This window comes from Lotus japonicus, chromosome 5 (assembly GCF_012489685.1).
Source record: "Lotus japonicus ecotype B-129 chromosome 5, LjGifu_v1.2".
Taxonomy (NCBI): Eukaryota; Viridiplantae; Streptophyta; class Magnoliopsida; order Fabales; family Fabaceae; genus Lotus; species Lotus japonicus.
The window spans coordinates 45,558,130-45,585,626 of record NC_080045.1 but is presented as its reverse complement, the minus strand read 5'-3'; the positions used below and the strand labels follow the sequence as shown (position 1 = coordinate 45,585,626).

Genomic DNA, 27,497 nt, shown 5'->3' with positions numbered 1-27,497 from the left:
TTAGTCTCTCACATTTACACACTTTTGTTGTTTTAGTCCCAAATAGGGATCATTTTTGCAAAAGAATTAAGCAATGTGGAGGATCAAAAGTGCTAATTTTTAATTGGAAACCAAAAGTGCAAAATCGTGATAAGTGAGAGACCAAAAGAGCTATTAAGCCTTTTTGAAAAAAGTGTTCATCTTTTACCAAATATTTCCCAAAAAAGGTGAATGGCATTATTCACTAACATAAATCAAATTAGATCAATTTGTGCTTGTGTCTTAAGAAAGAAATCAAATTCACCTAGATTGTCATCTAAATTCCGCTAGGTAAAAGGTTACTATTTAGCTAGATAGGTCGGAGAAGGAGGGGGCGATACACCTTAAAGTTCAAAGTTGGGTATGTATGATAATTGAACTTCCAAAGCCAAATTAAAGAATGCATTGTCATTCAAGAAAGTACCTATTTTATAGGCTTCCATATTTGGGTTAAGGGTGTCTCCATTATTGTAGTTCAATAAAACTCATTATTTATAAACTTGGAAGTTAACCGCTTGAGACTTTGTTAGGCCAGTTGCCAGTCTGCAAAAGTTAATATTTTTTATTATTGAATCTATTAAAAGAAAGCCTAACACATAGATGGGACTTAATCATTTATTGGCAAGTTTTCTTGTTGACATTCTATGTATATACAACACTGGTGGGGAAATTGATTGAAATGCTGTGTTTTCCATTGGTGTCTCATTTGTATCATGTCATTTAAAAATCACTATCGTAAGGTTGTAATTATCATACTCTCATGTGATACAATTTGATTGGTGAAATATAGAATGAGACACTAAATAGGAACAAAGCATTTCTATCTCCAGGCAAAGAGCATCCCCAACATCAAGGGATTAAGGCCCAGTTTGGAAGAGCTTATTTGAGCTTATCTGATAGCATAAGCTCTTATGCCAGTGTTTGGAAGGGCTTATGCAAACAGCTTATGGCCTGTCATAAGCTCTTTTCAGCTTATTTTCATAAGCTACTCAGGATAGCTTATGAAAAACAGCTTATGCTTATATACAGCTTATTTTTAATTTAATTTAATAAATTTTTAAAAATAGCTTATGAATAAGCGCTTATGTCATAAGCGCTTAGGACCATAAGCGCTTAATTAAGCTGTTTTTTCAAACGGGGCCTAAATCCTTCAAGATAACATAGACAAGACTAGTTTTAATTTTATATCTATATCCTAGTTTTAGTTTCTCATCATCTTGAAAGCAAGTTCTTGCAGCTCACTCAAGTCATTGCTACATGATCTGATCTTAGAACAAGCTTGGGATGAGAAATCCTCTCTGCTTTGGATATCTTGCATATTGCAGCTCATTCCATCATTGATGCTGCTATAATCAATTGACTCAAGCGAGCTCTGAGGAGATATTGGAGGGTTCATGGTATAAGTTGAACAAAATTGATTGAGTGGTGGTTGTCCAGCAACATTCCCTGACCACTGATTCCCTAAGTTCCTTGATGAATCCATCAGGTTCTGAGCTAGCAGTGCCTTGGCTTGCATCAGTTGTGCCTGCAAGCACCCTACCTACATTTGAACCAAAAGATAAAATACTCTGTAAGAGAAGAAAAACCATGATCAATTAATGAACGATTAAGATTTCTTTCCCGAGTAATGTGTCATTTCCGGTATCAATCATATGAAATTGTGTTACTTCAATTAAAAAATGCATGAATATAACATTTATAACCTATATGTGTGATTTTTTTATTGAAGTGACACAAATTCATTAATAGAACAGAGAATGAGATTCTATTCGGAGACCATTAATAAAGGATCAAGATTCAAGATCTTCTAGACTCGAATAGTGTCTCATTTCCTATTACAACTAATGAATTGTGTCAAGTCAATAAAAATGTAGAAAACAATTTGGTTGAATATTTTGATAGTTTACTTAATGTATGATGTTCATAATCAATAATTAATATTCTTGTACTGGCTCTTGATTATACATGGAAGCCAAACCTAACTACATGTGAGAGAAAAAGACAGGAATATGGCCAATCCTGTTCTAAAAAGATGGAACCAAGATTAATTGCAATTGATATTGTTTTGGAAGTTGACTTCTAGTAATTTCCAGAGAAAAGAGGAAGTGGTGAATTTAAATGAGGTTTACCTGTTGTTGTAAAGCAAAAATATGGGAGACACAGCCATAAACAGGGTCCCTGACACGAGCTTGAGCTTCATAAGCGATTGTGAAAACAGCTTCACAACGATCACGAGCTGGTATATGCAAAAGCATCTTGGAAACATTGCTAGCACCAAACACCTTGTGAATGGCTGCAAAATTGGCTTGTCCTTGTTCTGAGCAAAAATAAGGTGCAAAGATGCAATCAGATGCACACTTTCTTCTAAGGAACTTGCATGCCCCACATGGAGATCCAGAACCAGAGCCACTTCCAGTTGAAGAAGCCATAGTCTTATCTAGAGAGAGAGAGAGAGAGAGAGTGATAGGAAGCTTAGCTTGGATTTAGAAATGAAAGGGTGTGCTTGGTTGTGTATAATATTATTATGTACGTGTGAAACTGAAAGAAGTGAGGCACACGGGTACACTAGGAGATGGTGTGGTGAGGAAGATGATGAAGTGGTTAAGCTAAGAGGGGCATTGGGATTTGGCAACAAGGGACAGAAAGAGAGGGAAGTGTCTTATAAGAAATGTGAACAGCCGACATGGGAGGCACATGTGTAGGGTTCTAAGGGGACATTTATTGATGGTGCATGGAGGCAGCAACATGGGATTGATTTTCACACAGTTTTGATACACGCATCTTCATATTTCTTTTCCATCTTATTTTCATTTATTTTTTTATCACGTCACATCGTATTTCTCGTTTCTCTCTCGTCTATTCCTATATTTCAGGAAGTGGTATGAAATGTGAAAGTATTGTTTTCCATTCTCAATGATCAGTGGTTTGACCAAGTGATGACTCGTTGGTCCAACCAAAACTCGACCGAGATATCGATTTAACCATGAAACCGACGAAGTCATGTAAGTTCTCACTGTTTGGCTGTATACCCCATCTTATGAGAGGCTCGAATCGGTCAGATAACTGAGTATTGGTCCACTAACCGATCCAATTCAGTTTTAAAACACTGAATTAAAAAATGTCTAGATCAATAAAATGAGTTTAAAACTTGTATTGGTAACTTAATTCATCCTAGTCCATCAAAAATTATTTATAAATTGATAAAAGTTTCATAGAATTCTAAATTCACACGTCTTGAACTTTATTGATCCAAATAAAATAAAGTTACTCACATAAGTAATTTAAACAATCCCGACCCCTAATAAAAAGAGAGACTAAATGAGTCTTGAATAAAAGCGGCGTAAGAAAGTGAATAAGTGGGGCTCGAGAATGATTATCTCTTGAAGAGATGACATTGAAATTTTTTATTCATAATAGATTTGAATCCTTGATCACTCGGAATTTTATAATTTATGGAAAAAAGAATATTCTTAATATTTAATATTTACACATGTCAATTAATAAAGTTCCATAAACTTTCCTGCTTTGAAAACGAATTTTCTTTTTTGTTAGTGATTAGATGCTTTCTTTTTCTTGTTTGTTCTCTTCTTCCTTTTGGTGTTGTTACTGATTTGTTTTTTTCATTCGTGTGCAGCTCTGCATTATGAGATTGGTTGGTTTATCTTAATGTTTTATAATTCTTCTTGATGACTAGATTTTTGTCTAATTATTGTCTCTTTTTTGTTCTTTCTAATTTGTTCTTTCTAATGTTTCGTTTATTTTTCCGCCGAACGCCGCACTTGAGAAGCGCAGTTCGTTCTATGTCGCATTCAGTCGCTGCCACCTGCCGACAACTTTCTACAAATTAAGTGTTCATGTATATTTATTTATGTTTCTTGTCTATTAAAAGATAACATTGTTAAAAATGGTTCATATTTTTAAATTAAGTTGACAAAATTAAGTGTTATAATGACATGATTGAGAGGGGCTTCTAAGATTATTTCCAATCTAAGGTTCTTAGTTCTTATTTTTGAGTTAAGAACTAAGAACTGAATTCTTAACCATTGGAGGTGCTGACATGGAGTTCTTAGTTCTTAAAAATAAGAACTCAGTTCTTATATAAGGAGTTTTACTTTTTGAGTTTTTAGCATAAAAAATTATTTTTTCTCTCTCATCCAAATTACTTTATGAGTTTTGTTTTATTATTTTATGAAAATAAAAAGTATGAATAATGTGGTGGGTGGGACCAAATGAATAGTGTTAAGAATTAAGAACTAAGAATTCATAGTTGGAGCAAAATTGCTTGAGAGTTGCTTAAGCACATGTGACAATACGGGCCCACATGAATAATGTTAAGAATTAAGAACTAAGAACCTAGCATTGAAGATGCTCAGTCAATGTTAGGTTCTTAGTTCTTATAGCATTATTCATGTGGTCTTTGCTTAAGCAACTCTTTTTCTCCAACCATGAGTTCTTAATTCTTAGCATTATTCATATGCTCCTACAATACCATTATATTAGTAATATTTTTTATTTTCATATAATTTTGATTTAAATTTAAATGCTAATTTAATACTTAAATTAAATTAGTTGATGATTGAGAAAAAAATTAATTTTTTATCCGAAGAACTCAAAAAGTAAAACTCCTTAGAGCATCTCCAATGCTAGTTCTTATTTATTAGTTCTTAGAACTATTCATGTGGGTCCGTATTGCCACATGTGTTTAAGCAACTCTCAATCAATTTTGCTCCAATCATGAGTTCTTAGTTCTTACCACTATTCATTTGGTCACACCAACCACATTATTTATACTTTTTATTTTCATAAAGTAATAAAGTAATTTGGATGATAGAGAAATAATTAATATTTTAAGCTAAGAACTCAAAAAGTAAAACTCCTTATATAAGAACTGAGTTCTTATTTTTAAGAACTAAGGAGTCCATGTCAGCACCTCCAATGGTAAAGTTCTTAGTTCTTAGTTCTTAACTCCAAAATAAGAACTAAGAATCTTGCATTGGAGATGCTCTTATATAAGAACTAGTTCTTATTTTTAAGAACTAAAAACTTCACGTCAACCTCTACCAATGGTTGAGAACTCAGTTCTTAGTTCTTAACTCAGAAATAAGAACTAAAAACTTTGCATTTGATATGCTCTAAGGTGCTCTATCAGTTAAGTCATGCACATATACAACACATCTTTGAGTCTTTGAATCTAATAAGCCGACTAGGATATATGGGCTACTAATTACTGATTATACTTGTTGTTTATTTATTTATTTAATTTATTACAATTTTAATTTCTGTTTTAAGCCCTTGCTGGTTTGTTCATGGGTTATGGGCCACGGAGATGGGAATGGTAGAGCGATCGCGGAAGTAGAGTCCACATCACCTCTCCTTGAGGACAGGGAGGGGAGAGAGGGGATGAAGTCGTTCAGAGGGGGTGATAGGCCAGATACAGATCTTGTAGTCTTGGTGGGCGATGAAGACCCTTGAGTCATTGAAATTGATGGACTTGACGAAGCCTGATGGGGGGGTTTTGGTTGAAGGTGTCAACGAGGGTGCCTCCACTATAAGTTTGTGCCACCACGGCAGAACCCTGTCTAAAAACACGTGTCTTTTCAGCACGTTTTGACTTTTTTGAAAAAGTGTACCATGGGGTCACTCATCTCATATTTCTCCAAGGTAAACATTTAACTTTTGAATTTTTATGAGTTGGGCTCTCGAAACGAAGGTGTCCCTTATTATTATGAGCACTGCTAATCAAATATTATAATTTGTCCTAAAGATATAATCTCATATCTATACATGCTCAAAATACCTCTAGTTTTGGTGCAAGATCGGATCGGCCATACCGTCTTTCCGCCTAGAAGCTTTGCCATGAGCCACTCCAATGTATGTGTCTTCTCATTGCACCAGAGATCACCATCCACCCTGTCGTCCTCGGGGTGTCACAAACATCACCATATATCTGGGACTAAAACATGCAACAAGAGCCCTTTCTCTTTGTCTCTTTGCTTTCTATGTAACACCACACCGAACCCTGATCAACAACTAGATTTCTGAAGTAGTGTCAACAACACTACCACCACCACCAGATTTGGGACCAAAATTAAATTAAATATAGAGACACAAGAGTAAATCTTTTCGAAAACTTGAATCAATCAATTTACAATATTTTGAAAATTCTTTCAAGGAACCCTTTTGTTAGTAAAAGTAGAAATAACATAAATAAATAAATAACAAAGAGATAAGAGTAAAAATAAATGACACAATAAATTTATCTTGGTTCACCCTTAAGACTTGGGTCACCTCCAGTCCCACCAAGATGATCCACTAACTTTAACAAGTATTCCTCAATACTTATCCTCTCACAAGTATTCATTTATTAAGGTAATGTTTGGTCTGACTTTTTATAAGCTTAAATGTTACTTTTCAGCTAAAGATAAAAATAAGAGCTTTTTAAAAAAAGTTAAAAGTTGTTTGACTGCTTTCATATTTTTATAACTTTGAAAGATTCTTTTAAGTTAAAATGAGTTTAGTAAAACAATTTTTCAGAAAAGATTAATTTTATTTAAAACTAGTAAATATCAAACAATATTCATTAGTTACGTTCCTCTCCCTAACTTTTTCTTAAGAGTTACTTATTTTCATTTTATGTTGTAAAAAATAAGTTATTTAAAATTTTAGAACTTTTTAAAATTATATTTGGCCCAACTTTTACTTATAAGTAACTTAAAAGCCTAAAATAAGTTGAGCCAAACACTAGTCTCTTCATATTCAACAACCTTTACAAAGACTATTGTGGTTTTCTACTGAAGTTCTCTCTAAGAGATGATAGTAGCGAATCTAAGCTATTGACACTTGTTTTAGGAATGAACATTGATGATAGGTATAGTACCTAGAGTGTGGAGAATTGTGCTAGAGAGAGAATGAGAATGAGAGAGAGAATGCTGAATTTCATGCGTAATTTCATAAAATGAGCCAAAAAGTCCCTTACAATTGGTAACTACCTCCTATTTATAGAGTTTGGATACTACCTATTGGGCCAATTGGGCCTCCGAAGCTGAGGCCCAACTTAAGGCCAGGCCCTCGCCTTGGGGTGGGCTACACACTGGGCGTTGCCCCTCTAGGGGCTCGCCCAGTTCACTAGTCCACAAGACACCGAGCTCGAAGTATGAGAGCTAAGCGTGTCTTTTAAGTGCCTACGGTACACTGGGATCTAAGCTGTCAACATGGCTTGAGAAAAAGAAGTAAACTACGTCGCCAACATGGCGTAAGCTAAAGGGAACAAGCATTTTTTGGTTTTGGCGAGCAACCCAAACCGGTCAAGTCCACAAGTCCACAAGCGACGAGAACGACCGTTCCGTACTGGCGACTGGTTGGAGTAAGTGAGCGATCGTTCGCCGGCGAGAAAGGTGACAAGCATTGATCAGGTACTGATCTCCCAAGCGTCGGCTGACAAAGTCCCTGGCGAGTGACTAAACTTTAATGCTGGTATTACTTGTCAGGCGATGGCGTTTGGCTCCTATGGTGGCGAGGCCTTTCGCGCTCCCTCTTATTTCAAAACCCTTTCAAATTCCTAACTGCCCCACGTGACGCGTCAGTTACATCAGTTTTCCTCTTTCTTCGGAACCGTCACTTCACTTTTCATAACTGTCCCATCGTGCGCAGTAACTCCCCATTACACGCGACCCACATCCCAAAAAGCATCGTGACTTCCAACCTTCCACACGCGTCCAACACGCGTCACCCTTCCAGCTTTCCCCCTTTTCCTATAAAAACCCTTCTTCCCTACAATCACCCCTTTCCGAGACCTCTCTTCACTTCCCTGATCGCTTACCAAACTCCCTCTGCCAACTTCCGCTCTGGAGCCGTCGCTTATCACCCTTTCCGCTACCCACTCTTCACATCCTTCTCTGGTGAGTCCTACTGCTCTTATCTCTGCATCATATATATACTCATCTTTTCCTTTTCCCCTTTCACTATCTAAAATGGCTTCAAACCCTAACTCCCCTAATCACCCCTCCCCTAACTCCCCTAACCACTCCTCTTCCTCTTCCGGGAGCGACCCTGATTCCACCGCAGCCGGCGGCCTCCGCTTAGAGGTCCCGGAGATCCCTCCCTACCGATTAAAAACCTTCGCCACTCTGCCCCTTCCAGTCCAAAGAGCCCCCACCCACAAAGCTATATACCAACCTTCCATTTTCCAAGATAGTGACCTCATCGTGCAATTCGTGAGCACCCTGGGTGGTTTGTCTGACGATGACGAGTTTAACGCCAAACTCAGGATTTGGACCTGCAGTTCCGAGGACCGCCCCTGGCTTCATAAGCTCAACGGCGACGTAAAGAGATCTCACTTTTTCTTTGCGTACGAATACATGTTTGGCGAGCTTGGAGTCAGGCTTCCTTTCTCGCCCTTTGTCCAAACCGTCCTCCGCGACATCAACGCGGCTCCCTGTCAACTTCACCCCAACGCCTGGGCCTTCATCCGGTGTTTTGAAATTTTATGCGCCGCGATTGGCACCGCCCCATCTCCCGCCAGCTTCTTCTACCTCTATGATGTTGACCCCAAGTCCATCAAAAATAGAGGATGGATCTCCTTAAAGGCCCGAGCCGGCCGGAAGTGCTTGTATCCCCATAAAAGCAACACGAAGTCTTCCTTTGCCCGGAGGTACTTTCGTGTGGCGGTTCATCCCGCCTATCCAGAGGCTTTCACCCTCAGGGACGGGACTGCCCTTTTTCCTCTTTACTGGACGGAGAAGCCCTACGGGATCACCGATCCCTCAGAGGAATCTTTGTCTGCCAACGACAAAGCCTTCCTGAATCTCCTTGCTCCACTTCCCATCCTTGACTACTCAACAGTCCTTGAGGGCGCTCGCCTCTCAAGGACTCCTAAATACCTAGGTCATCCATAACTTACTTTTATCATCGACATTTTCTTTTTCATCTTCTATGTTGTCATTGATCCTCTCTTTTTTTTTATTGTTGCAGAAGATATGAACTTCACCAACGCCGAGCACTTGAAAGCTCGTGAGAGGAAAATGACTCGCTTTTCTCCAAAGTTCAACAACGAGGGCGATGGGAAGAAACGGGGCGGTGCTGAGAACCAAGCCGAGGGCGCCTAAGCCATCAAAAGGAGGAAATTGGTCAAAGTTCCCTCTATCGCCGGCTCCTCCAACCCCGGCGCTCAGCCCACTACTGCCGCTGCGCCTAAAGGCAAAAAGGTTGCCAAAGCCTCCACCGCCACGGCCACCGAGTCCACCACCATTCCAGTCCCCAATTCCGCTATCGCGGGCGCGGCCACCGCAGTCGCCACCAAGTCCACTACTGTAGGCGCCGCAGCCGCCCCCGCCGGCGCCACAAGAACCTCTGGTGATCAGTCACCAGCCGCTGACACAACCGCCAACATTTCTCAACCCTCAGTTGTTGAGAAAATTGTCGCCGTCAATGCCACAAAAGCTGCCGCTTCCTCCGGTGCTCCTGCTGGGGAGAAAGAAAAAGAGAATGAAACCCCCAAGTCTCCCCTCCGCCAAGACGCACCTCCTAGCCCGCCCCCCACGAACGATGGGCGCCAAATGCCTTCCCCACCTCATCAAGAGGAAAGATCCTCTCTTGACGCTGCCACCACTTCGGAAGCAGCCCGGATTGAGCAAGCCCCTGTTCCTGAGGGCAGTTCTTCAAGCTATTACAATATGCTTCCCAACGCCATTGAACCCTCAGAATTCTTACTTACCGGCCTCAACCGTGACGCCATAGAAAATGAAGTTCTGAGTCGTGGCATTAATGAGACCAAGGAGGAGACTCTTGCTTGTCTCCTGCGCGCTGGGTGCATTTTTGCCCACGCGTTTGAAAAGTTCACCGCCGCCGCCGCTGAAGCTGAGAGGTTGAGGGATGAGAACGCCAAGCACCAGGAAGACACCGCCGGCTGGAAGAAGCGCTTTGACAAACTGTTGGAACAAGCGGGAAAAGAAAAAGTCCAGGCCGACAAGTTGATTGGTACGGCGGGAATCAAAATCGGCGAGCTGGAAAACGATCTGGAACTAATGAAGGAAGAAGCGAATGGTCTCGATGCAAGCCTCCAGGTTTGCAAAAAGGAAAAAGCCCAAGTTGAGAAGGACTTGGTTGCCAGAAGCGAGGCGCTGGCCGCCAAGGAGTCGCAACTGGACGCCTTACGCGTTGAGCTGGAGTCAGTGAGAAGGCGCTGGCGGAGCAAGAGAAAAAATCTGTTGAGTATTTGGCCTCGGCGAAGGCTGATCTGGAGGCTGCGGTGCGAACTGCATCTGAAGAAATCAAGAAAGCGGACGAGGTCCATGGCGCTGCTCTTGCCGCGAAAGATTCTGACATTACCTCCCACCTTGCAAAGATTAAAGAGCTGGAGGGCGAGTTGGCGATGGAGAAAACCAAAGCCGCTGAGGCGAGGGACCAAGCCGCTGACATTGCCTATGACAATCGTGAGCGCGGCTTCTACCTCGCCAAAGACCAGGCCCTACATTTGTTCCCGAACCTTGACTTTAGCGCCATGGGGATAATGAAAGAGATCACCATTGAAGGACTGGTTGGTCCCGATGATCCTCCCCTGATTGACCAACACCTCTGGACCGCCACTGAAGAAGAAGAGGAAGAAACAGGAGAAAAAGAAAGAAATAATGACTAATGTAATTTTAATTTTTACTTAGCCTTTACCGCCTTCTGTAATGCACCTTTCTACCATCTCCATATATGAGCAAACTTCCGCCATTACTCTTATATCGCCTTTTTTGTTGAATGATTGCTTTCGCCGTAAATTGTGTGGTCATCACTTCGCGAATCGCCACATTCTTGAGAATGGATTCATAGCTTTAAACGCCCTGACGCCCGGAGTAATAAAATACTCAACGTCTCGAGTGACTAAGCACTCGCCTTCCACCCTATTCATTCGCCGACCTTATATCCTGCGCTATTTTTCACGCGTCATGTGATTGAATTACGCCTAACGATTTTGTGCGTTAATTTTAACTAGGGCTTGCTGCTTGGTATTTCTCCACCAAGACTTTAAACATTCTCCACAAAGGGATAAATGGCCTCCATTCTTGAGGGCTTCGCCCGGGGCTTTGCCCGCTCGGGGCTTACTATGCTTGGGTCCCAATGGCCACTTGGGGGTCCCAAGACTTTTGCCTAGTTAACGGCGCTCGTCGTATTCTGGCGAGACTTACCCGGCACATCGTTTACGGGACCGGCGATCACGTCAGACTTTCTGGGGGGCGATTCCCAGGCGTCAAAGGCCATTTGTGGAATCGCCACCACCTTCAGGGTTCCAGCAAGCCCCTTTGGGGATCAAGCTTGTCCCACCTAGTGATCGCCGCAATTCTTTGTGTCGATCGGCAATTCCGATCGTCTGGGAATCCCTGGAATTTTTAAACACGAATTTCATGAATTTTCGTTTTATTGATGATGCGTCTCATTAAAAAACTCCTTTCGGAGAAAAAGAGTACGCTTTTGTTACAATGGAGATTTCCGAGGTACATTGAAAACATCTATCTTTGGCGAATATACTGTGCTCACGATCAACTGTAATAATAACGCAGGCTCAAACCATTAAACGACCTGGGTAGTCGCCTTCCGTCAAGCTCCTCCAAGTGATAGGCCCCTGTACCAAGAACTTTGATAATGCGGTAAGGCCCTTCCCAGTTCGGAGTCAGCTTGTTTCCCGGGGCTCCTGACCGCCACTTTAGGACCAGATCGCCAACCTGCATATCTCGAACGCGAACCCGACTATTGTACTTGGCAGCCACGCGCTGCTTCATCGCCGTTTCTCGAATGTGCGCCTCGTCACGTGTTTCGGACAGGAGATCCAACTCCATTGCCATATTGGCTTGATTCTCCCCTTCAAAATCTGGCTGGGTTCGCCATGTGAAATTGTCAGTTTCCACCGGCAACATGGCATCTACCCCATAGGTCATTCTAAAGGGGGTTTCTCTTGTAGTGGATTGCACAGTGGTGTTGTACGATCATAGTACCACTGGGAGCTCATCTAGCCAGGCTCCCTTAGCTTCCTCAAGCCGTCGCCTTAGTCCACGCAGAATTACCCTGTTCGCAGATTCTACTTGCCCGTTCGTTTGTGGATGCTCCACAGAGGCAAATCTCATATGTATTCCCATTTCTTTGCAAAATTCCCTTGTTTGGTTGCTTGAAAACTGGGTCTCATTGTCGGATACGATCGCCCTTGGGATCCCAAACCTACAAACGATACGTCTCCAATAAAAGTTGACTATCTTTGCAGAGGTTATTTTGGCCAGGGGTTCGGCTTCGATCCATTTAGTGAAGTAATCCACCGCTACCAATATAAACTTCATTTGCGACCTGGCGGTCGGAAAAGGTCCTACCAAGTCCACACCCCACATGGCGAAAGGCCATGGGGCGCTCATCGTTACCAGCTCTTTTGGCGGTGCCTTAGACAAATCAGCAAACACTTGACATTTTTTGCACTGCTTCACAAAGTCCATACAATCTTTCCTGAGGGTGGGCCAGTAGAATCCCGCCCTTAACACCTTGCAAGCCAAAGATCTTCCCCCAATGTGGCTTGCACACACCCCTTCATGCACTTCAGACATTATCGCCTCGTATTTTTCCGGCGGTACACATTTTTGCAGTGGCGTCAAAAAACCACGGCGATACAAGTGTCCATCAATGAGAGTATAGTGGCTCGCCTCTCGCCGTTGTTCCTTCGTGCATTGCTCTACTTCCGCCGGGTCCCCTGCCAAGATAGACAATATGGGCCCCATCCATGTCGCCCCTCTGTTCACACATGCCATGAGTTCGCCTTCAATGCTGGGGTACGCCAGCGTTTCCTGAATTACACTCTTGTTGTTGCCGGGTTTCCGTGTGCTCGCCAATTTGGCCAACGCGTCTGCCCGCTGGTTTTCTACCCGAGGAACATACTCTACCACAACTTCTTGAAAAATCGTCATCAAATACCGCACTCGCTCGAGGTACTTGATCAGATTGGGATCTTTGACCTGGAAAGTTCCCTTTACTTGATTCTCTACCAACTGCGAGTCCGTTCTTATCAACAAACTTCCAATCTTTACTTCCCGTGCCAACTTCAATCCGGCGATGAGAGCTTCATATTCTGCCTGGTTGTTTGTTGCTTTGAACTCGAATTTCAGCGATTGCTCCAATACTAGATCCCCCGGTCCTTCTAACGTTACTCCCGCGCCACTGCCGCTACTATTGGAGGATCCATCTACAAAGAGAGTCCACTGAGTGTCCACTCTTTCAAACCGGTCCGGGGTCAACTCGACCACAAAATCAGCCAGTGACTGTGCGCCAACCGTGCCCCGCTTATCATATTGCAACCCATACTCAGACAATTCAACCGACCAGGCAACCAATCTACCTGACAAATCCGATTTTTGTAACACTTGTCTCAAGGGCAAATCCGTCCGAACCTTCACTGGAAAACTCTGAAAATAAGGTCTCAACCGCCGGGCGGTGACAAGGACCGCCAGCGCCGCCTTCTAAATTCTCTGGTATCTAACCTCTGCGCCTTGGAGTGTATGACTAACAAAATAAACAATTCGATGCTCGCCATCTATCTCCTGCAATATCACAGAACTCAGAGCACTATCACTCACAGCAAAATACAAGTGCAGCGGGTGTCCCTGTATTGGCTTTGACAAGATTGGCGGTGATGACAGGAGTTCCTTGAGGCGAACAAAAGCTTCTTCACACTCCATCGTCCACTCAAATGCAACATTTTAGCGAAGACACTTATAAAAAGGGAAAGATCTGTCACCAGACTTAGAAAGAAACCGAGATAAAGCTGCTATTCGCCTTGTCAAACGTTGGACCTCTTTCACATTAGAGGGGCTTTTCATCTGTTGAATCACCTTGCACTTATCTGGGTTTATCTCTATTCCTCTGGATGTGATCATGAACCCTAAAAACTTGCCCCCTTGAACACCAAAAGAGCATTTCTCCGGGTTGAGGCGCATATTGTGCTTCCTTATCTCGCCAAATGCTTCTTCCAGATCTTGATGATGGTCCAAGCCACGTACTGATTTAACAATCATGTCATCAACGTAAACCTCCATGTTTCTTCCCACCTGTCCAGCAAAAACCCTATCCATCAATCTTTGGTAGGCCGCCCCGGCATTCTTTAGTCCAAACGGCATGGTGCGATAGCAATAGTTGACTCTGGCGGTCATGAAAGCCGTTTTGTCCTCGTCTGCTGGGTGCATGCGGATTTGATGATAACCAGAATAAGCATCCATCAAGCTGAGCAGTTCGTTGCCCGAGGCACCATCAACGAGACTATCAATGCTGGGAAGGGGATATGAATCCTTTGGGCATGCTTTGTTTAAGTCTGTGTAATGCACGCACATTCGCCATTTTCCGTTCGCCTTTTTCACCATCACGACGTTCGCCAACCACGTCGGATATTTTACCTCCCTGATGAACTCTGCCGCCAGCAACTTGTCAACCTCTTGTTGAACCGCTTTCCCCTTATCTCCGCCCAAGCGCCGCCTGAGTTGTGAAACTGGCTTGACACTTGGATTCAGAGCTAATCGATGGCAGATGAAATTTGGATCAATTCCGGGCATGTCTTTGCAGCTCCAAGCAAACAAATCTAAGTTTTCGCCTAACAACTTTGTCAGGCGCGCCTCCTGCTCGTCCGTTAATCTAGTCCCAACCTTCAAAGTGCGATCGCCAAACATTAGCGCCTTTGTTTCCTCAATTGGCGTGGGCCTGTTCAGTCGCCCTTCGCCACGTGGGTCTAGATTTTCATCCGAAGTTTCAATCTCATAACACCTATGCCCAACCGACGCACTCTTCTTGCCATATAGGTTGAGGTAATTATTATAACACTCCCTCGCCAATTTCTGGTCCACCTTCAGCTTGCCAACCTTTCCATTGCTTAGTGGGTACTTGACCGCCAAGTGGGCTGTTGAGATCACAGCACAGAGGCGATTCAATGTATTTCGCCCAATGATGACATTGTAAGATGCCACCACCTGGAGGACCAGATACCTTACCTTCAAAACCCTGGCACACTCATCTTCCCCGAATATGGTGTCTAGATCAATGAATCCTCGCACCATTACTTGCTCACCCGCAAAACCTACCAAGGTTCCCGCATACGGGGTCAGATCATTGTCAGTCAGGCCCAACTTGTCAAATGCGTCTCCATAGATAATATCAGCCGAACTACCCTGATCCAGGAGTACCCTTCTAACATTGAAACTATTCATTCTTAATTGCACTATTATCGGGTCATCCTTGTGAGGCTTTATCCCCTCAAAATCTGCCATCGAGATCGTTAAGTCAGGATGCACGAATCCGAAAGCAACTTCATGAACTGAATTGACTGCACGAACATGGCGTTTCCGTGCCGCATGGGTATCACCACCACCGCCGAATCCTCCGGCGATGGTGTTTATGGTCCCTACGGGCGGTCCTGAGTGTTGAGCGAACGTGACATCCGCCCCCCTTGTGGCGATAACCGCTGATTCTTGCTTTTTCTTGCCCTTAGTGTATGTTCGCTCCTCCTCTCGCTTATGCGTTTTGTTGTGATCGCCATTGTTGCGCCACTGGCCTTGGCGATTTCCTTGATATCCCGCCTTTATCAACTTATCAATTTCCCGTTGCAAAGTCCAGCAGTCATCCGTGTCGTGCCCGGCGGACCGATGATATTCACACCACTTCTTGGGATTGGCGTCCCGTGGTTGATATTTTGGAGCCTCTGGCTCATCCACTAGATTTGCACCCCTTGCTTCGCGGAGTATATCCGTTAAACCTGTGTTCATCACCATATCAGCTTCCTCCCGCTGGCGATGAGACTTAGATTGCCATGGTCGGCGATGTTCATAATCATCACGCCGTGGATACAACTGCTCCTTGGTCGGCCTCAATACCGCCTTCCCTTTATCTTGTCTTTGCAGCTTGCCATCCCCTATGTCTTCGCCGTTCTTGTCTTTTTTCGCGCGCTTGGGTGACGTGTCGCCTTTTTCCAGTTTCGCGCGCTTTCTTTTGAAAGCATCGTCTTCCTCGTCAAGAATATAAGTGCTAGCGCGAGCACGCATCTCTTCCATCGAACATGCTGGTTTGCGTGTCAACTTGCTGTTAAACCCTCCCGGTAACAAACCATTTTTGAATTACAACAAGAGTGTAATTCAGGAAACGCTGGCGTACCCCAGCATTGAAGGCGAACTCATGGCATGTATGAACAGAGGGGCGACATGGATGGGGCCCATATTGTCTATCTTGGCAGGGGACCCGGCGGAAGTAGAGCAATGCACGAAGGAACAACGGCGAGAGGCGAGCCACTATACTCTCATTGATGGACACTTGTATCGCCGTGGTTTTTCGATGCCACTGCTAAAATGTGTACCGCCGGAAAAATACGAGGCGATAATGTCTGAAGTGCATGAAGGGGTGTGTGCAAGCCACATTGGGGGAAGATCTTTGGCTTGCAAGGTGTTAAGGGCGGGATTCTACTGGCCCACCCTCAGGAAAGATTGTATGGACTTTGTGAAGCGGTGCAAAAAATGTCAAGTATTTGCTGATTTGGCTAAGGCACCGCCAAAAGAGCTGGTAACGATGAGCGCCCCATGGCCTTTCGCCATGTGGGCTGTGGACTTGGTAGGACCTTTTCCGACCGCCAGGTCGCAAATGAAGTTTATATTGGTAGCGGTGGATTACTTCACTAAATGGATCGAAGCCGAACCCCTAGCCAAAATAACCTCTGCAAAGATAGTCAACTTTTATAGGAACGTATCGTTTGTAGGTTTGGGATCCCAAGGGCGATCGTATCCGACAATGGGACCCAGTTTTCAAGCAACCAAACAAGGGAATTTTGCAAAGAAATGGGAATACATATGAGATTTGCCTCTGTGGAGCATCCACAAACGAACGGGCAAGTAGAATCTGCGAACAGGGTAATTCTGCGTGGACTAAGGCGACGGCTTGAGGAAGCTAAGGGAGCCTGGCTAGATGAGCTCCCAGTGGTACTATGATCGTACAACACCATTGTGCAATCCACTACAAGAGAAACCCCCTTTAGAATGACCTATGGGGTAGATGCCATGTTGCCGGTGGAAATTGACAATTTCACATGGCGAACCCAGCCAGATTTTGAAGGGGAGAATCAAGCCAATATGGCAATGGAGTTGGATCTCTTGTCCGAAACACGTGACGAGGCGCACATTCGAGAAACGGCGATGAAGTAGCGCGTGGCTGCCAAGTACAATAGTCGGGTTCGCGTTCGAGATATGCAGGTTGGCGATCTGGTCCTAAAGTGGCGGTCAGGAGCCCCGGGAAACAAGCTGACTCCGAACTGGGAAGGGCCTTACCGCATTATCAAAGTTCTTGGTACAGGGGCCTATCACTTGGAGGAGCTTGACGGAAGGCGACTACCCAGGTCGTTCAATGGTTTGAGCCTGCGTTATTATTACAGTTGATCGTGAGCACAGTATATTCGCCAAAGATAGATGTTTTCAATGTACCTCGAAAATCTCCATTGTAACAAAAGCGTACTCTTTTTCTCCGAAAGGAGTTTTTTAATGAGACGCATCATCAATAAAACGAAAATTCATGAAATTCATGTTTAAAAATTCCAGGGATTCCCTGACGATCGGAATTGCCGATCGACACAAAGAATTGCGGCGATCACTAGGTGGGACAAGCTTGATCCCCAAAGGGGCTTGCTGGAACCCTGAAGGTGGTGGCGATTCCACAAATGGCCTTTGACGCCTGGGAATCGCCCCCCGAAAAGTCTGACGTGATCGCCGGTCCCGTAAACGATGTGCCGAGTAAGTCTCGCCAGAATACGACGAGCGCCGTTAACTAGGCAAAAGTCTTGGGACCCCCAAGTGGCCATTGGGACCCAAGCATAGTAAGCCCCGAGCGGGCAAAGCCCCGGGCGAAGCCCTCAAGAATGGAAACAATTTATCCCTTTGTGGAGAATGTTTAAAGTCTTGGTGGAGAAATACCAAGCAGAAAGCCCTAGTTAAAATTAACGCACAAAATCGTTAGGCGTAATTCAATCACATGACGCGTGAAAAATAGCGCAGGATATAAGGTCGGCGAATGAATAGGGTGGAAGGCGAGTGCTTAGTCACTCGGGACGTTGAGTATTTTATTACTCCGGGCGTCAGGGCGTTTAAAGCTATGAATCCATTCTCAAGAATGTGGCGATTCGCGAAGTGATGACCACACAATTTACGGCGAAAGCAATCATTCAACAAAAAAGGCGATATAAGAGTAATGGCGGAAGTTTGCTCATATATGGAGATGGTAGAAAGGTGCATTACAGAAGGCGGTAAAGGCTAAGTAAAAATTAAAATTACATTAGTCATTATTTCTTTCTTTTTCTCCTGTTTCTTCCTCTTCTTCTTCAGTGGCGGTCCAGAGGTGTTGGTCAATCAGGGGAGGATCATCGGGACCAACCAGTCCTTCAGTGGTGATCTCTTTCATTACCCCCATGGCGCTAAAGTCAAGGTTCGGGAACAAATGTTGGGCCTGGTCTTTGGTGAGGTAGAAGTCGCGCTCACGATTGTCATAGGCAATGTCAGCGGCTTGGTCCCTCGCCTCAGCGGCTTTGGTTTTCTCCATCGCCAACTCGCCCTCCAGCTCTTTAATCTTTGCAAGGTGGGAGGTAATGTGAGAATCTTTCGCGGCAAGAGCAGCGCCATGGACCTCGTCCGCTTTCTTGATTTCTTCAGATGCAGTTCGCACCGCAGCCTCCAGATCAGCCTTCGCCGAGGCCAAAGACTCAGCAGATTTTTTCTCTTGCTCCGCCAGCGCCTTTCTCACTGACTCCAGCTCAACGCGTAAGGCGTCGAGTTGCGACTCCTTGGAGGCCAGCGCCTCGCTTCTGGCAACCAAGTCCTTCTCAACTTGGGCTTTTTCCTTTTTGCAAACCTGGAGGCTTGCATCGAGACCATTCGCTTCTTCCTATATTAGTTCCAGATCGTTTTCCAGCTCGCCGATTTTGATTCCCGCCGTACCAGTCAACTTGTCGGCCTGGACTTTTTCTTTTCCCGCTTGTTCCAACAGTTTGTCAAAGCGCTTCTTCCAGCCGGCGGTGTCTTCCTGGTGCTTGGCGTTCTCAGCCCTCAACCTCTCAGCTTCAGCGGCGGCGGCGGTGAACTTTTCAAACGCGTGGGCAAAAATGCACCGAGCGCAGGAGACATGCAAGAGTCTCTTCCTTGGTCTCATTAATGCCACGACTCAGAACTTCATTTTCTATGGCGTCACGGTTGAGGCCGGTAAGTAAGAATTCTGAGGGTTCAATGGCGTTGGGAAGCATATTGTAATAGCTTGAAGAACCGCCCTCAGGAACAGGGGCTTGCTCAATCCTGGCTGCTTCCGAAGTGGTGGCAGCGTCAAGAGAGGATCTTTCCTCTTGATGAGGTGGGGAAGGCATTTGGCGCCCATCGTTCGTGGGGGGCGGGCTAGGAGGTGCGTCTTGGCGGAGGGGAGACTTGGGGGTTTCATTCTCTTTTTCTTTCTCCCCAGCAGGAGCACCGGTGGAAGCGGAAACTTATGTGGCATTGACGGCGACAAGTTTCTCAACAGCTGAGGGTTGAGAAATGTTGGCGGTTGTGTCAGCGGCTGGTGACTGATCACCAGAGGTTCTTGTGGCGCCGGCGGGGGCGGCGACTGCGGTGGCCGCGCCCGCGGTAGCGGAATTGGGGACTGGAACGGTGGTGGACTCGGTGGCCGTGGCGGTGGAGGCTTTGGCAACCTTTTTGCCTTTAGGCGCAGCGGCAGTAGTGGGCTGAGCGCCGGGGTTGGAGGAGCCGGCGGCAGAGGGAACTTTGACCAATTTCCTCCTTTTGAGGGCTTGGGCGCCCTCGGCTTGGTTCTCAGCACCGCCCCGTTTCTTCCCATCGCCCTCGTTGTTGAACTTTGGAGAAAAGCAAGCCATTTTCCTCTCACGAGCTTTCAAGAGCTCGGCGTTGGTGAAGTTCATATCTTCTGCAACAATAAAAAAAAAGAGAGGATCAATGACAACATAGAAGATGAAAAAGAAAATGTCGATGATAAAAGTAAGTTATGGATGACCTAGGTATTTAGGAGTCCTTGAGAGGCGAGCGCCCTCAACGACTGTTGAGCAGTCAAGGATGGGAAGTGGAGCAAGGAGATTCAGGAAGGCTTTGTCGTTGGCAGACAAAGATTCCTCTGAGGGATCGGTGATCCCGTTGGGCTTCTCCGTCCAGTAAAGAGGAAAAAGGGCAGTCTCGTCCCTGAGGGTGAAAGCCTCTGGATAGGCGGGATGAACCGCCACACGAAAGTACCTCCGGGCAAAGGAAGACTTCGCGTTGCTTTTATGGGGATACAAGTGAAGGTATGAAAAACGGTAGAAAGGGGGGGGTTTGAATAACGTTTTCAGTATAAAGCTTCCACCTTAAAGATTTTGACAAATCTTTCGAGAACTTAAGTGCTAAAGATAAGAGATAGAAAAGCACACAAGGATTTTATCCTGGTTCACTTGATAAATCACTCAAGCTACTCCAGTCCACCCGTTAAGGTGATTTCTTCCTTCTTAGAATGAAGGCAATCCACTAATCAGGTAAGAGTTACAACTGCACTTGAAACCTACAAGTGACTAACAATTACACTGACTTAGCTCACACTAAGATTCACTCTCTTAGTCTTCTCTAGGATCCGATCAACCTTGATCTCCTAAAGGAACTAAACAAACTGTTTATCAAAGAATTATTTACAAGAGATTTGCTTCTAAAAAGCTAATAGTAAACTCAATGAATTTCAGATGAAAGAAAGCTTAGAAGAATTTGAATTTGTCTTGCGCGTATGTGAATGCTTCTAGCCGCTTCTTTCAGTCTTCAGCCTCTTTATATACTCCAAGGATTAGGGTTGAGCGTTGCATGGAAAATGCTACCGTTGGAGGGCAGTTCTGGAAAATCCAGCTTCTGCTGTGTCTGAGACTGTTAGGTAGGTCGTCAGGAAGGTACAATTGCTTTTGTACTTGGATAGCGACTTGACCTTTAAACCTAGGAGACTTCTGATCAGGGGAATGCTTCATATTGGAACTTGTGAAGCCGGTTGATCAGAGTCAGAGGGAAAGCCCAGATCCTCTGACCATTGTTTCTTCTGATTCTGAACTCAGAGGGAAGTACATGGTCTTCAGAGTATCTTGCTTCTGGACATCAGAATTTCACTAATCAGCTTCTGGATCTTCAGAGTCTTCTACACCATCAGAATATCTGAGCCTTCAGTGTTTCTTGGTTATCAGACTTTCTGGATCTTCAGAACTTCTAGTGACTGAGTCCACATCAGAGTTTGTATAACTTCAGAACTTCTGAAGCTTTTCCACTGTTCATACTGAACATGGTGAATGCGAAAGCGTTGCTTGGGTCACTCTTTATACACAGTGCTTCTGATTTGTGTGAGATTGAGTTGAGGTCAGAGCCTGTAAATAGCACACTCATAAAAACACGTTAGAGTACCACAATTGTTCATATCAAAAGGTTAACTTGTAATCATCAAAACATAGAGTTGTACTACTAGATCAAAACTTGATCTTACAATCTCCCCCTTTTTGATGATGACAAAACTAAGATTTTTGATGAACAATTCTTAAACATTAAACTAAATTCACTCAGAGTTTAGAGATATAGAATAAGACTTATCCTGATGTGAATAGTTTATCTTGCTCATTCTGAATTCAAGTCACTGCTTGATTCTGAGCTTAGCTCCCCCTGAATCTAATACTTGATGAAAACATTAGTAAAGTCTAGATTCTAAGCTAAATGATATAAGAGTTCAGAGTGAAAAACTTATGACATAGATGAAAATAGAGTAATCAGAGCGCATAAGTAATCAGAGTCACGGACAAGGTATCAGAGTCTTGGGTATCAGAGTCAAATTAGAATCACTTCAGAAGAAGTGAAATGTATTCCTTGTATTTGCCCAGTGACACATCTATGGTCATAAAGGTGGAACTCTTAAATTCTCCAAAAGAAAAATAAATCACACTAACACATCTTACACATCAAAAACTGGGTTTACTCCCCCTTTTTGTCATAAGCAAAAAGCTTGGGGTGTGAAAAACTTAGCGTGAAGTACAAGGTACTCCCCCTTAGAGAAGGTCTAAGTTTAAAGAAAATGAAAACGATGCATGAATCAGAGTTAGGCGAAATAAATAGAAGAGTTAATGCAAGATAAGAACGTTTACCACCGGCCAAGGGAGTAAAGAGGAGGGTCAGTTACCAAGAACTTAACCTCGAGAAACTGTAGGAGCATTAACTTTCAGAGAGAAAGTGAAGCCTATATAAAGCGTTGGAGAGAGAGGTAAGCTTCACAACTCGAGCAATTTTCAGTAAAAAAAAATGGCATCATACATCGTAGCACTAGAAGAGCTGAGAAAGAAGGCCTTTGAGGAGGACTTGTTCCTGAACATTAGGCATCCAGAGGGTACAAAGACCATCTCAGAGCTAACACGGACACTGCTGGAGGAGGACCTACGTCCAGAGTTGAAGAGACACTTGAGGGAATTTCTTGCCTTCGTGGAGGAGGTGCAAGAACTCATCCAGCTTGAACTCAAGCTGCTGGAAGAAAAAGAGATTTTTGAAGAGAAGCTCAAGACTGCAGAAGAGATTCTGGAGAGGGATGAGCTAAAAGACAGGCTCAACAACATCCAGTATGCACTGGAGCGTCTGGAGAAGGAGAGGTCAGAGCAGCGCCAGGAGTGCAGAAGAATGAGGAGGGATCCTCCATTCTAGGATTTTAGGAAAAAGAAAGATAATGTATGATGTAAAAGCGTTTATGATGAATACTAAAAAAAATTAATTTGCAAACATAATGTCAGAAATATATATATATATGCATAGATAAGCACAAACGAACAAAGTAACGATTAATAAGAAAGAGCTAGAGGTTAACGAAATAAAACATAGATAAAGAAAAAGAAATCAAAGCGAAGAGATCCTAAAGCTAGGGTTTATCAGATCGACGCAGAAGTTCCATCATCATTTGCTTCATTTCAATCAGCAGATACTCATGAGTGTCAAGACGTTGTTCCACAATGTCGAGTCTGGACGAGTTTGGCTGTGCAGAACTAGAAGGAACATTCTGAGCAGCGTGAGGATCTGGAGTGGAAGCAGAAGCAGCAGGAGTAAAAACTACGGGTGCAAGTGCTTGGCATCTAAGAGCTTCAGCCTCAGCTTCAAGTCGTTCTGTCTCTAATCTGGCTTGTTCAGCTTTAGCTGCTGCTTGACGTGCAGCTTCTTCTGCTTGTTCTTTCTTTCTTTTGGCTTCTTCAATAGCTTCAAGTAGCTTATGTCTCTGTTCTTGTTCATGAAGAGCCACCCTTCTAGCAAACCTTTGCTTTGCAGCCTCGATCCTCTGACTTCCCTCTGCATGCAGGAGCTGCATCATAACTGGAACTTGAGCCACTAGCCAAGTGCCCAGATTGTTCCACTCTTCAGCCACATCTTCAGCATTCTCGCTTAGGTCAGTCTGACCTTGCACATTGCGTAGCATCAAAGAGGCTTCATGATAGAAAATATTGATGCACTCAGAGAGAGATGTGGGTCGGAGGTGAGTGTAAGGAATTATAGATAGGTTGGTTTCAGGAGAGGCTGGGTGATTGCTGCTGTGAGCTTCAGAGGCACCTTGTGGAGAGTCAATGTTAAACATTTGAGCATTTGGTTCAGAGGTTCCAAGGTGAGGTTCTGAAGTTTCAACCAGAGGATGGGGTGATCTAACTGAGGATTGGTTAGACACAGATTGTTCTGGTTCAGGTTCTGGTTGAATAGGCTCTTGTTGGTCAGGGGCAGGGTGAGCTTGTTGAGCCAAAGGGTCTGCCTCATGTAAAGGATTGGCCAAGATAGGTTCATCTGGGTCAACTAGACGTTCGGGTCTAGGGCCAGGATATCTCCTAGGGCTTGGACAAGTGAGATAATATTCTTCTAAGGTAGACACCTTTTCTTTTCTAACTTCCATGAATTTTCGAAGGGATTCAGAGTTGTAGGAAGGAGAAGAATCAGCAACATTTGTTGGGAAGGATACGGGTGTAAGGGCTGTGGAAGAGTCTGTATCCGTGGCTCTGGGAGCCAGGCGTTCTGATGCTCTTGGGACAGAGTGATCAGAGGTTCTGGGTCCAGGTTCTGTTGGGTTAGGCTCTGGTTGCTTATGAATGATGGGTTCAGAAGTTAATGGGTTGTACGGGATGGTAATGGGAGAGGTTGGTTCATCTGGCCTAGAGGGTTGGTTCTGGAGCAAATTCCAGAGAGGTGCTTCAGTAGGAGAAGGTTGAAAAAATGAAGACCTTGGGGAATGTGGTGGAGAGGTGGTTTGTGCAGCTGGTTGGGACTCAGGAATAGGAGTGAGGGGATTTGAAGATTGTTTGAGCATGGCTGATATGGGGAGTGCATCAAATAAATTCAAATCATCATCAGAAGCAACTGCAGACTTACTTGATTGTGCTGATGATCTTGTCACTCTGGCAGGAGTTTCAATCCTTCTGATTACTTCAGCAGCTGGTTCCACCCGAGTAGGCTTCACCACAATTCTGACCTGCTTCTTCTTCTTGACTAGGCCCATTTTCTTTAGAGAATTTGCAGTGAAGACATCACTGGCAATGGTGGTCAGATCCTCTGTGCATCCAGCATTTACCAGATCTTGAATGAGGCCACTCTCAATGAAGAGATCAGACAACAGTCTCCCAAAGGGAATATACTTGATTGCTGACTTGATGGAGGCAGTGGTACGAGACTTCCGGATACACTCCTTCAAGTAGGAGAACAGGAAGTAGGGAAGACAGATCTTCTTCTTGTCTTGGATGAAGAACAACATCGCCTTCTGGTTGAAGTTGATGTAGTCTGGGGAACTGCCCTTTGGTCTCTGGTTTATGCAGTGGAGCAAAATCTTGTGCCAGATCCTGAGCTTGGGATGAAGGTCCATCACTTTGTAATTAGTCTTGCCCGGTTTGTAATTGGTGTACAGGGCCTTGTTGGTCTCATCCTTCGTCTTGGGTTTCAGCTTCGATTCAATGAATTGGAAACGATACCCAAAAGCAGTTTCTGCACCCAGCAGGTTCACGGAAGACTTCTCTGTAATGATGATCTTTCTTCCAAGAATGTGAGATACCACCTGAGTATCATCGCAGTCGGCGTGCTTCCAGAATTCCTTGATCAGTTTGTCATACACCGGTCCTCGAAGCCTGTTGAAGTAATTTCCCCAACCTTGAACTTGGACTTCAGGACGAAGATCATACCCATTTGTAGCAAGGTTGTCGAGGTCGAATCTCCATTCTGCCAGTACTTGAAGTTCCTCAGGAGCATATACGCAGTGAACGGCATAGCCCCGTTCTGCAATCGGAATAATCTGCTCTTGAGCTTGACCTTGATCTTGAGTCGGATTCTCAGGACCCCTTTGACCTGTTGCTAGACCAACTACCATATGAGGGAACTGGGTTGCATCTGCAGTAGCTCTTCTGGTTTGACTCACCATTTTTGGAGCGGTTGAAGGTTTAGGTAGAAGATGAAGGTTGAAAGATGAAGAGAGATCGAGAGAGAAATCGAGGATAAGCGGTTTTGAAATAGCAAGAGAGAGAAAGAGTAAAAACCGAAAGTGAAGGAGATCGTGTGTGTATAGTGGGTTTTGACAAATAACCGTTGTTGATTCAAAAAGCAACTTAAAATCAACGGTTGAAAATTAAAGATAGATAGTAACAGTAAATACACATATCACACACAGGAGAGAAGCACATCTACACGCAACATGACAGACTGTCACACGGGCACAAGGAACTATGCATCAGAAATACTGACACACGTGTTGCTGTCTCAGCTTCAGAGTCAGTACCAATGGGTACACACACTCTGATTGAGTTACCTTCTGGACTAGACATCTTCTGATCAAGAAGTATCATAGTCAGAGGTTCTGATCCATCTTCACTCTGGACAAAAGTCCATGTTCAGATTTTTCAGAATAAAATTAAATCTATCCTCTGCTAAGGGCTTTGTAAAGATATCTGCCCATTGATGGTTAGTATCAACAAACTTCAGAAGAAGTACGCCCTTCTGTACATAATCTCTAATAAAGTGATACTTTACCTCAATGTGCTTTGCCCTTGAATGCAAGATAGGATTCTTACTCAATGAGATTGCAGCAGTGTTATCACAATAGATTGGGATATTGCTCTCAAGGATCTGATAATCCTCCAGCTGATGTTTCATCCAGAGCATCTGAGTGCTGCATATTGCTGCTGAGATATATTCTGCCTTTGCAGTTGATAGTGCAATGGTTGATTGCCTCTTGCTTGCCCATGAGACTAGATTGCTTCCCAGAAATTGATAATTTCCAGAAGTACTTTTTCTCTCTGTTCTATCTCCAGCATAATCAGCATCACAATAACCTGAAAGCTTATACTCTGATGTTTTCTTATACATCAAGCCAAGGTTAGTGGTGCCTTTCAGATACCTTAGGATCCTCTTAACAGCAGTTAAGTGGGTTTCCCTTGGATCTGATTGGAAACGAGCACATAAATGAACACTAAATAGTATGTCTGGCCTAGATGCAGTTAAGTATAGAAGTGAACCTATCATGCCACGATAGAGCTTCTGACATACTTTACCACTTTTATCTTCTTTCTCCAGAATGCATGTAGGATGCATTGGAGTCTTGGCCACTGTAGATTCCAGCATATTGAACTTCTTCAGAAGTTCTTTAGTGTACTTGCTCTGATGGATATATGTTCCTTCTGGTGTTTGATCAACTTGTATTCCCAGAAAGTACTTTAATTCTCCCATCATACTCATCTCAAATTCAGCCTGCATCATCTCAGAAAATTCTTTGCATAGAGATTGATTAGCAGAACCAAATATAATATCATCAACATAAATTTGCACAATTAAGATATCATCTTTATAAGTCTTGCAAAAAAGAGTTGTATCTACTTTACCCCTTACAAACTCATTCTCCAGAAGAAATGAGCTGAGTCTCTCATACCATGCTCTGGGAGCTTGCTTCAGACCATAGAGTGACTTCTTCAATTTGAACACATGGTCTGGCTTCTTCTCATCTTCAAAACCTGGGGGTTGATGAACATAGACTTCCTCTGAAATGTAACCATTTAGGAAGGCACTCTTCACGTCCATCTGATGTAAAACTATGTTGTGATTCACTGAAAAAGAGATCAACAGTCTGATTGCCTCCAGTCTTGCTACTGGAGCAAATGTTTCAGTGTAGTCTATTCCTTCCTGCTGGCTGTAGCCTTGAGCAACTAGCCTTGCCTTGTTTCTGACTACATCTCCTTTCTCATTCAGCTTGTTTCTGAATACCCATTTTGTTCCAATTACATGGACACTCTCAGGCTTCTTAACTAAGCTCCAAACATCGTTCTTGGAAAATTGATTCAATTCTTCTTCCATAGCCAGAATCCAATCCTTGTCCTGAAGAGCTTCATCTATGAACTTGGGTTCAATTAAGGACACCAATCCTTTCAGACTGAGCAAGGTCTCTTCAGAGGGTCTGAAGGCTGATCTGGTTCT

General features: G+C 44.0%; 1 protein-coding gene across 1 annotated transcript; it reads right to left on the bottom strand.

Annotated features, from left to right (window-relative positions):
• Positions 1 to 534: 534 nt before the first annotated feature.
• On the bottom strand, positions 535 to 2,740 carry LOC130716571 (LOB domain-containing protein 16-like). The gene is made up of 2 exons (XM_057566536.1): positions 2,148 to 2,740; positions 535 to 1,558 (listed from the first exon to the last, which is right to left on the bottom strand). The coding sequence occupies exons 1-2, from the start codon at positions 2,445 to 2,447 to the stop codon at positions 1,220 to 1,222; spliced, it is 639 nt and encodes a 212-aa protein (XP_057422519.1). The 5' UTR covers positions 2,448 to 2,740; the 3' UTR covers positions 535 to 1,219.
• Positions 2,741 to 27,497: the final 24,757 nt, after the last annotated feature.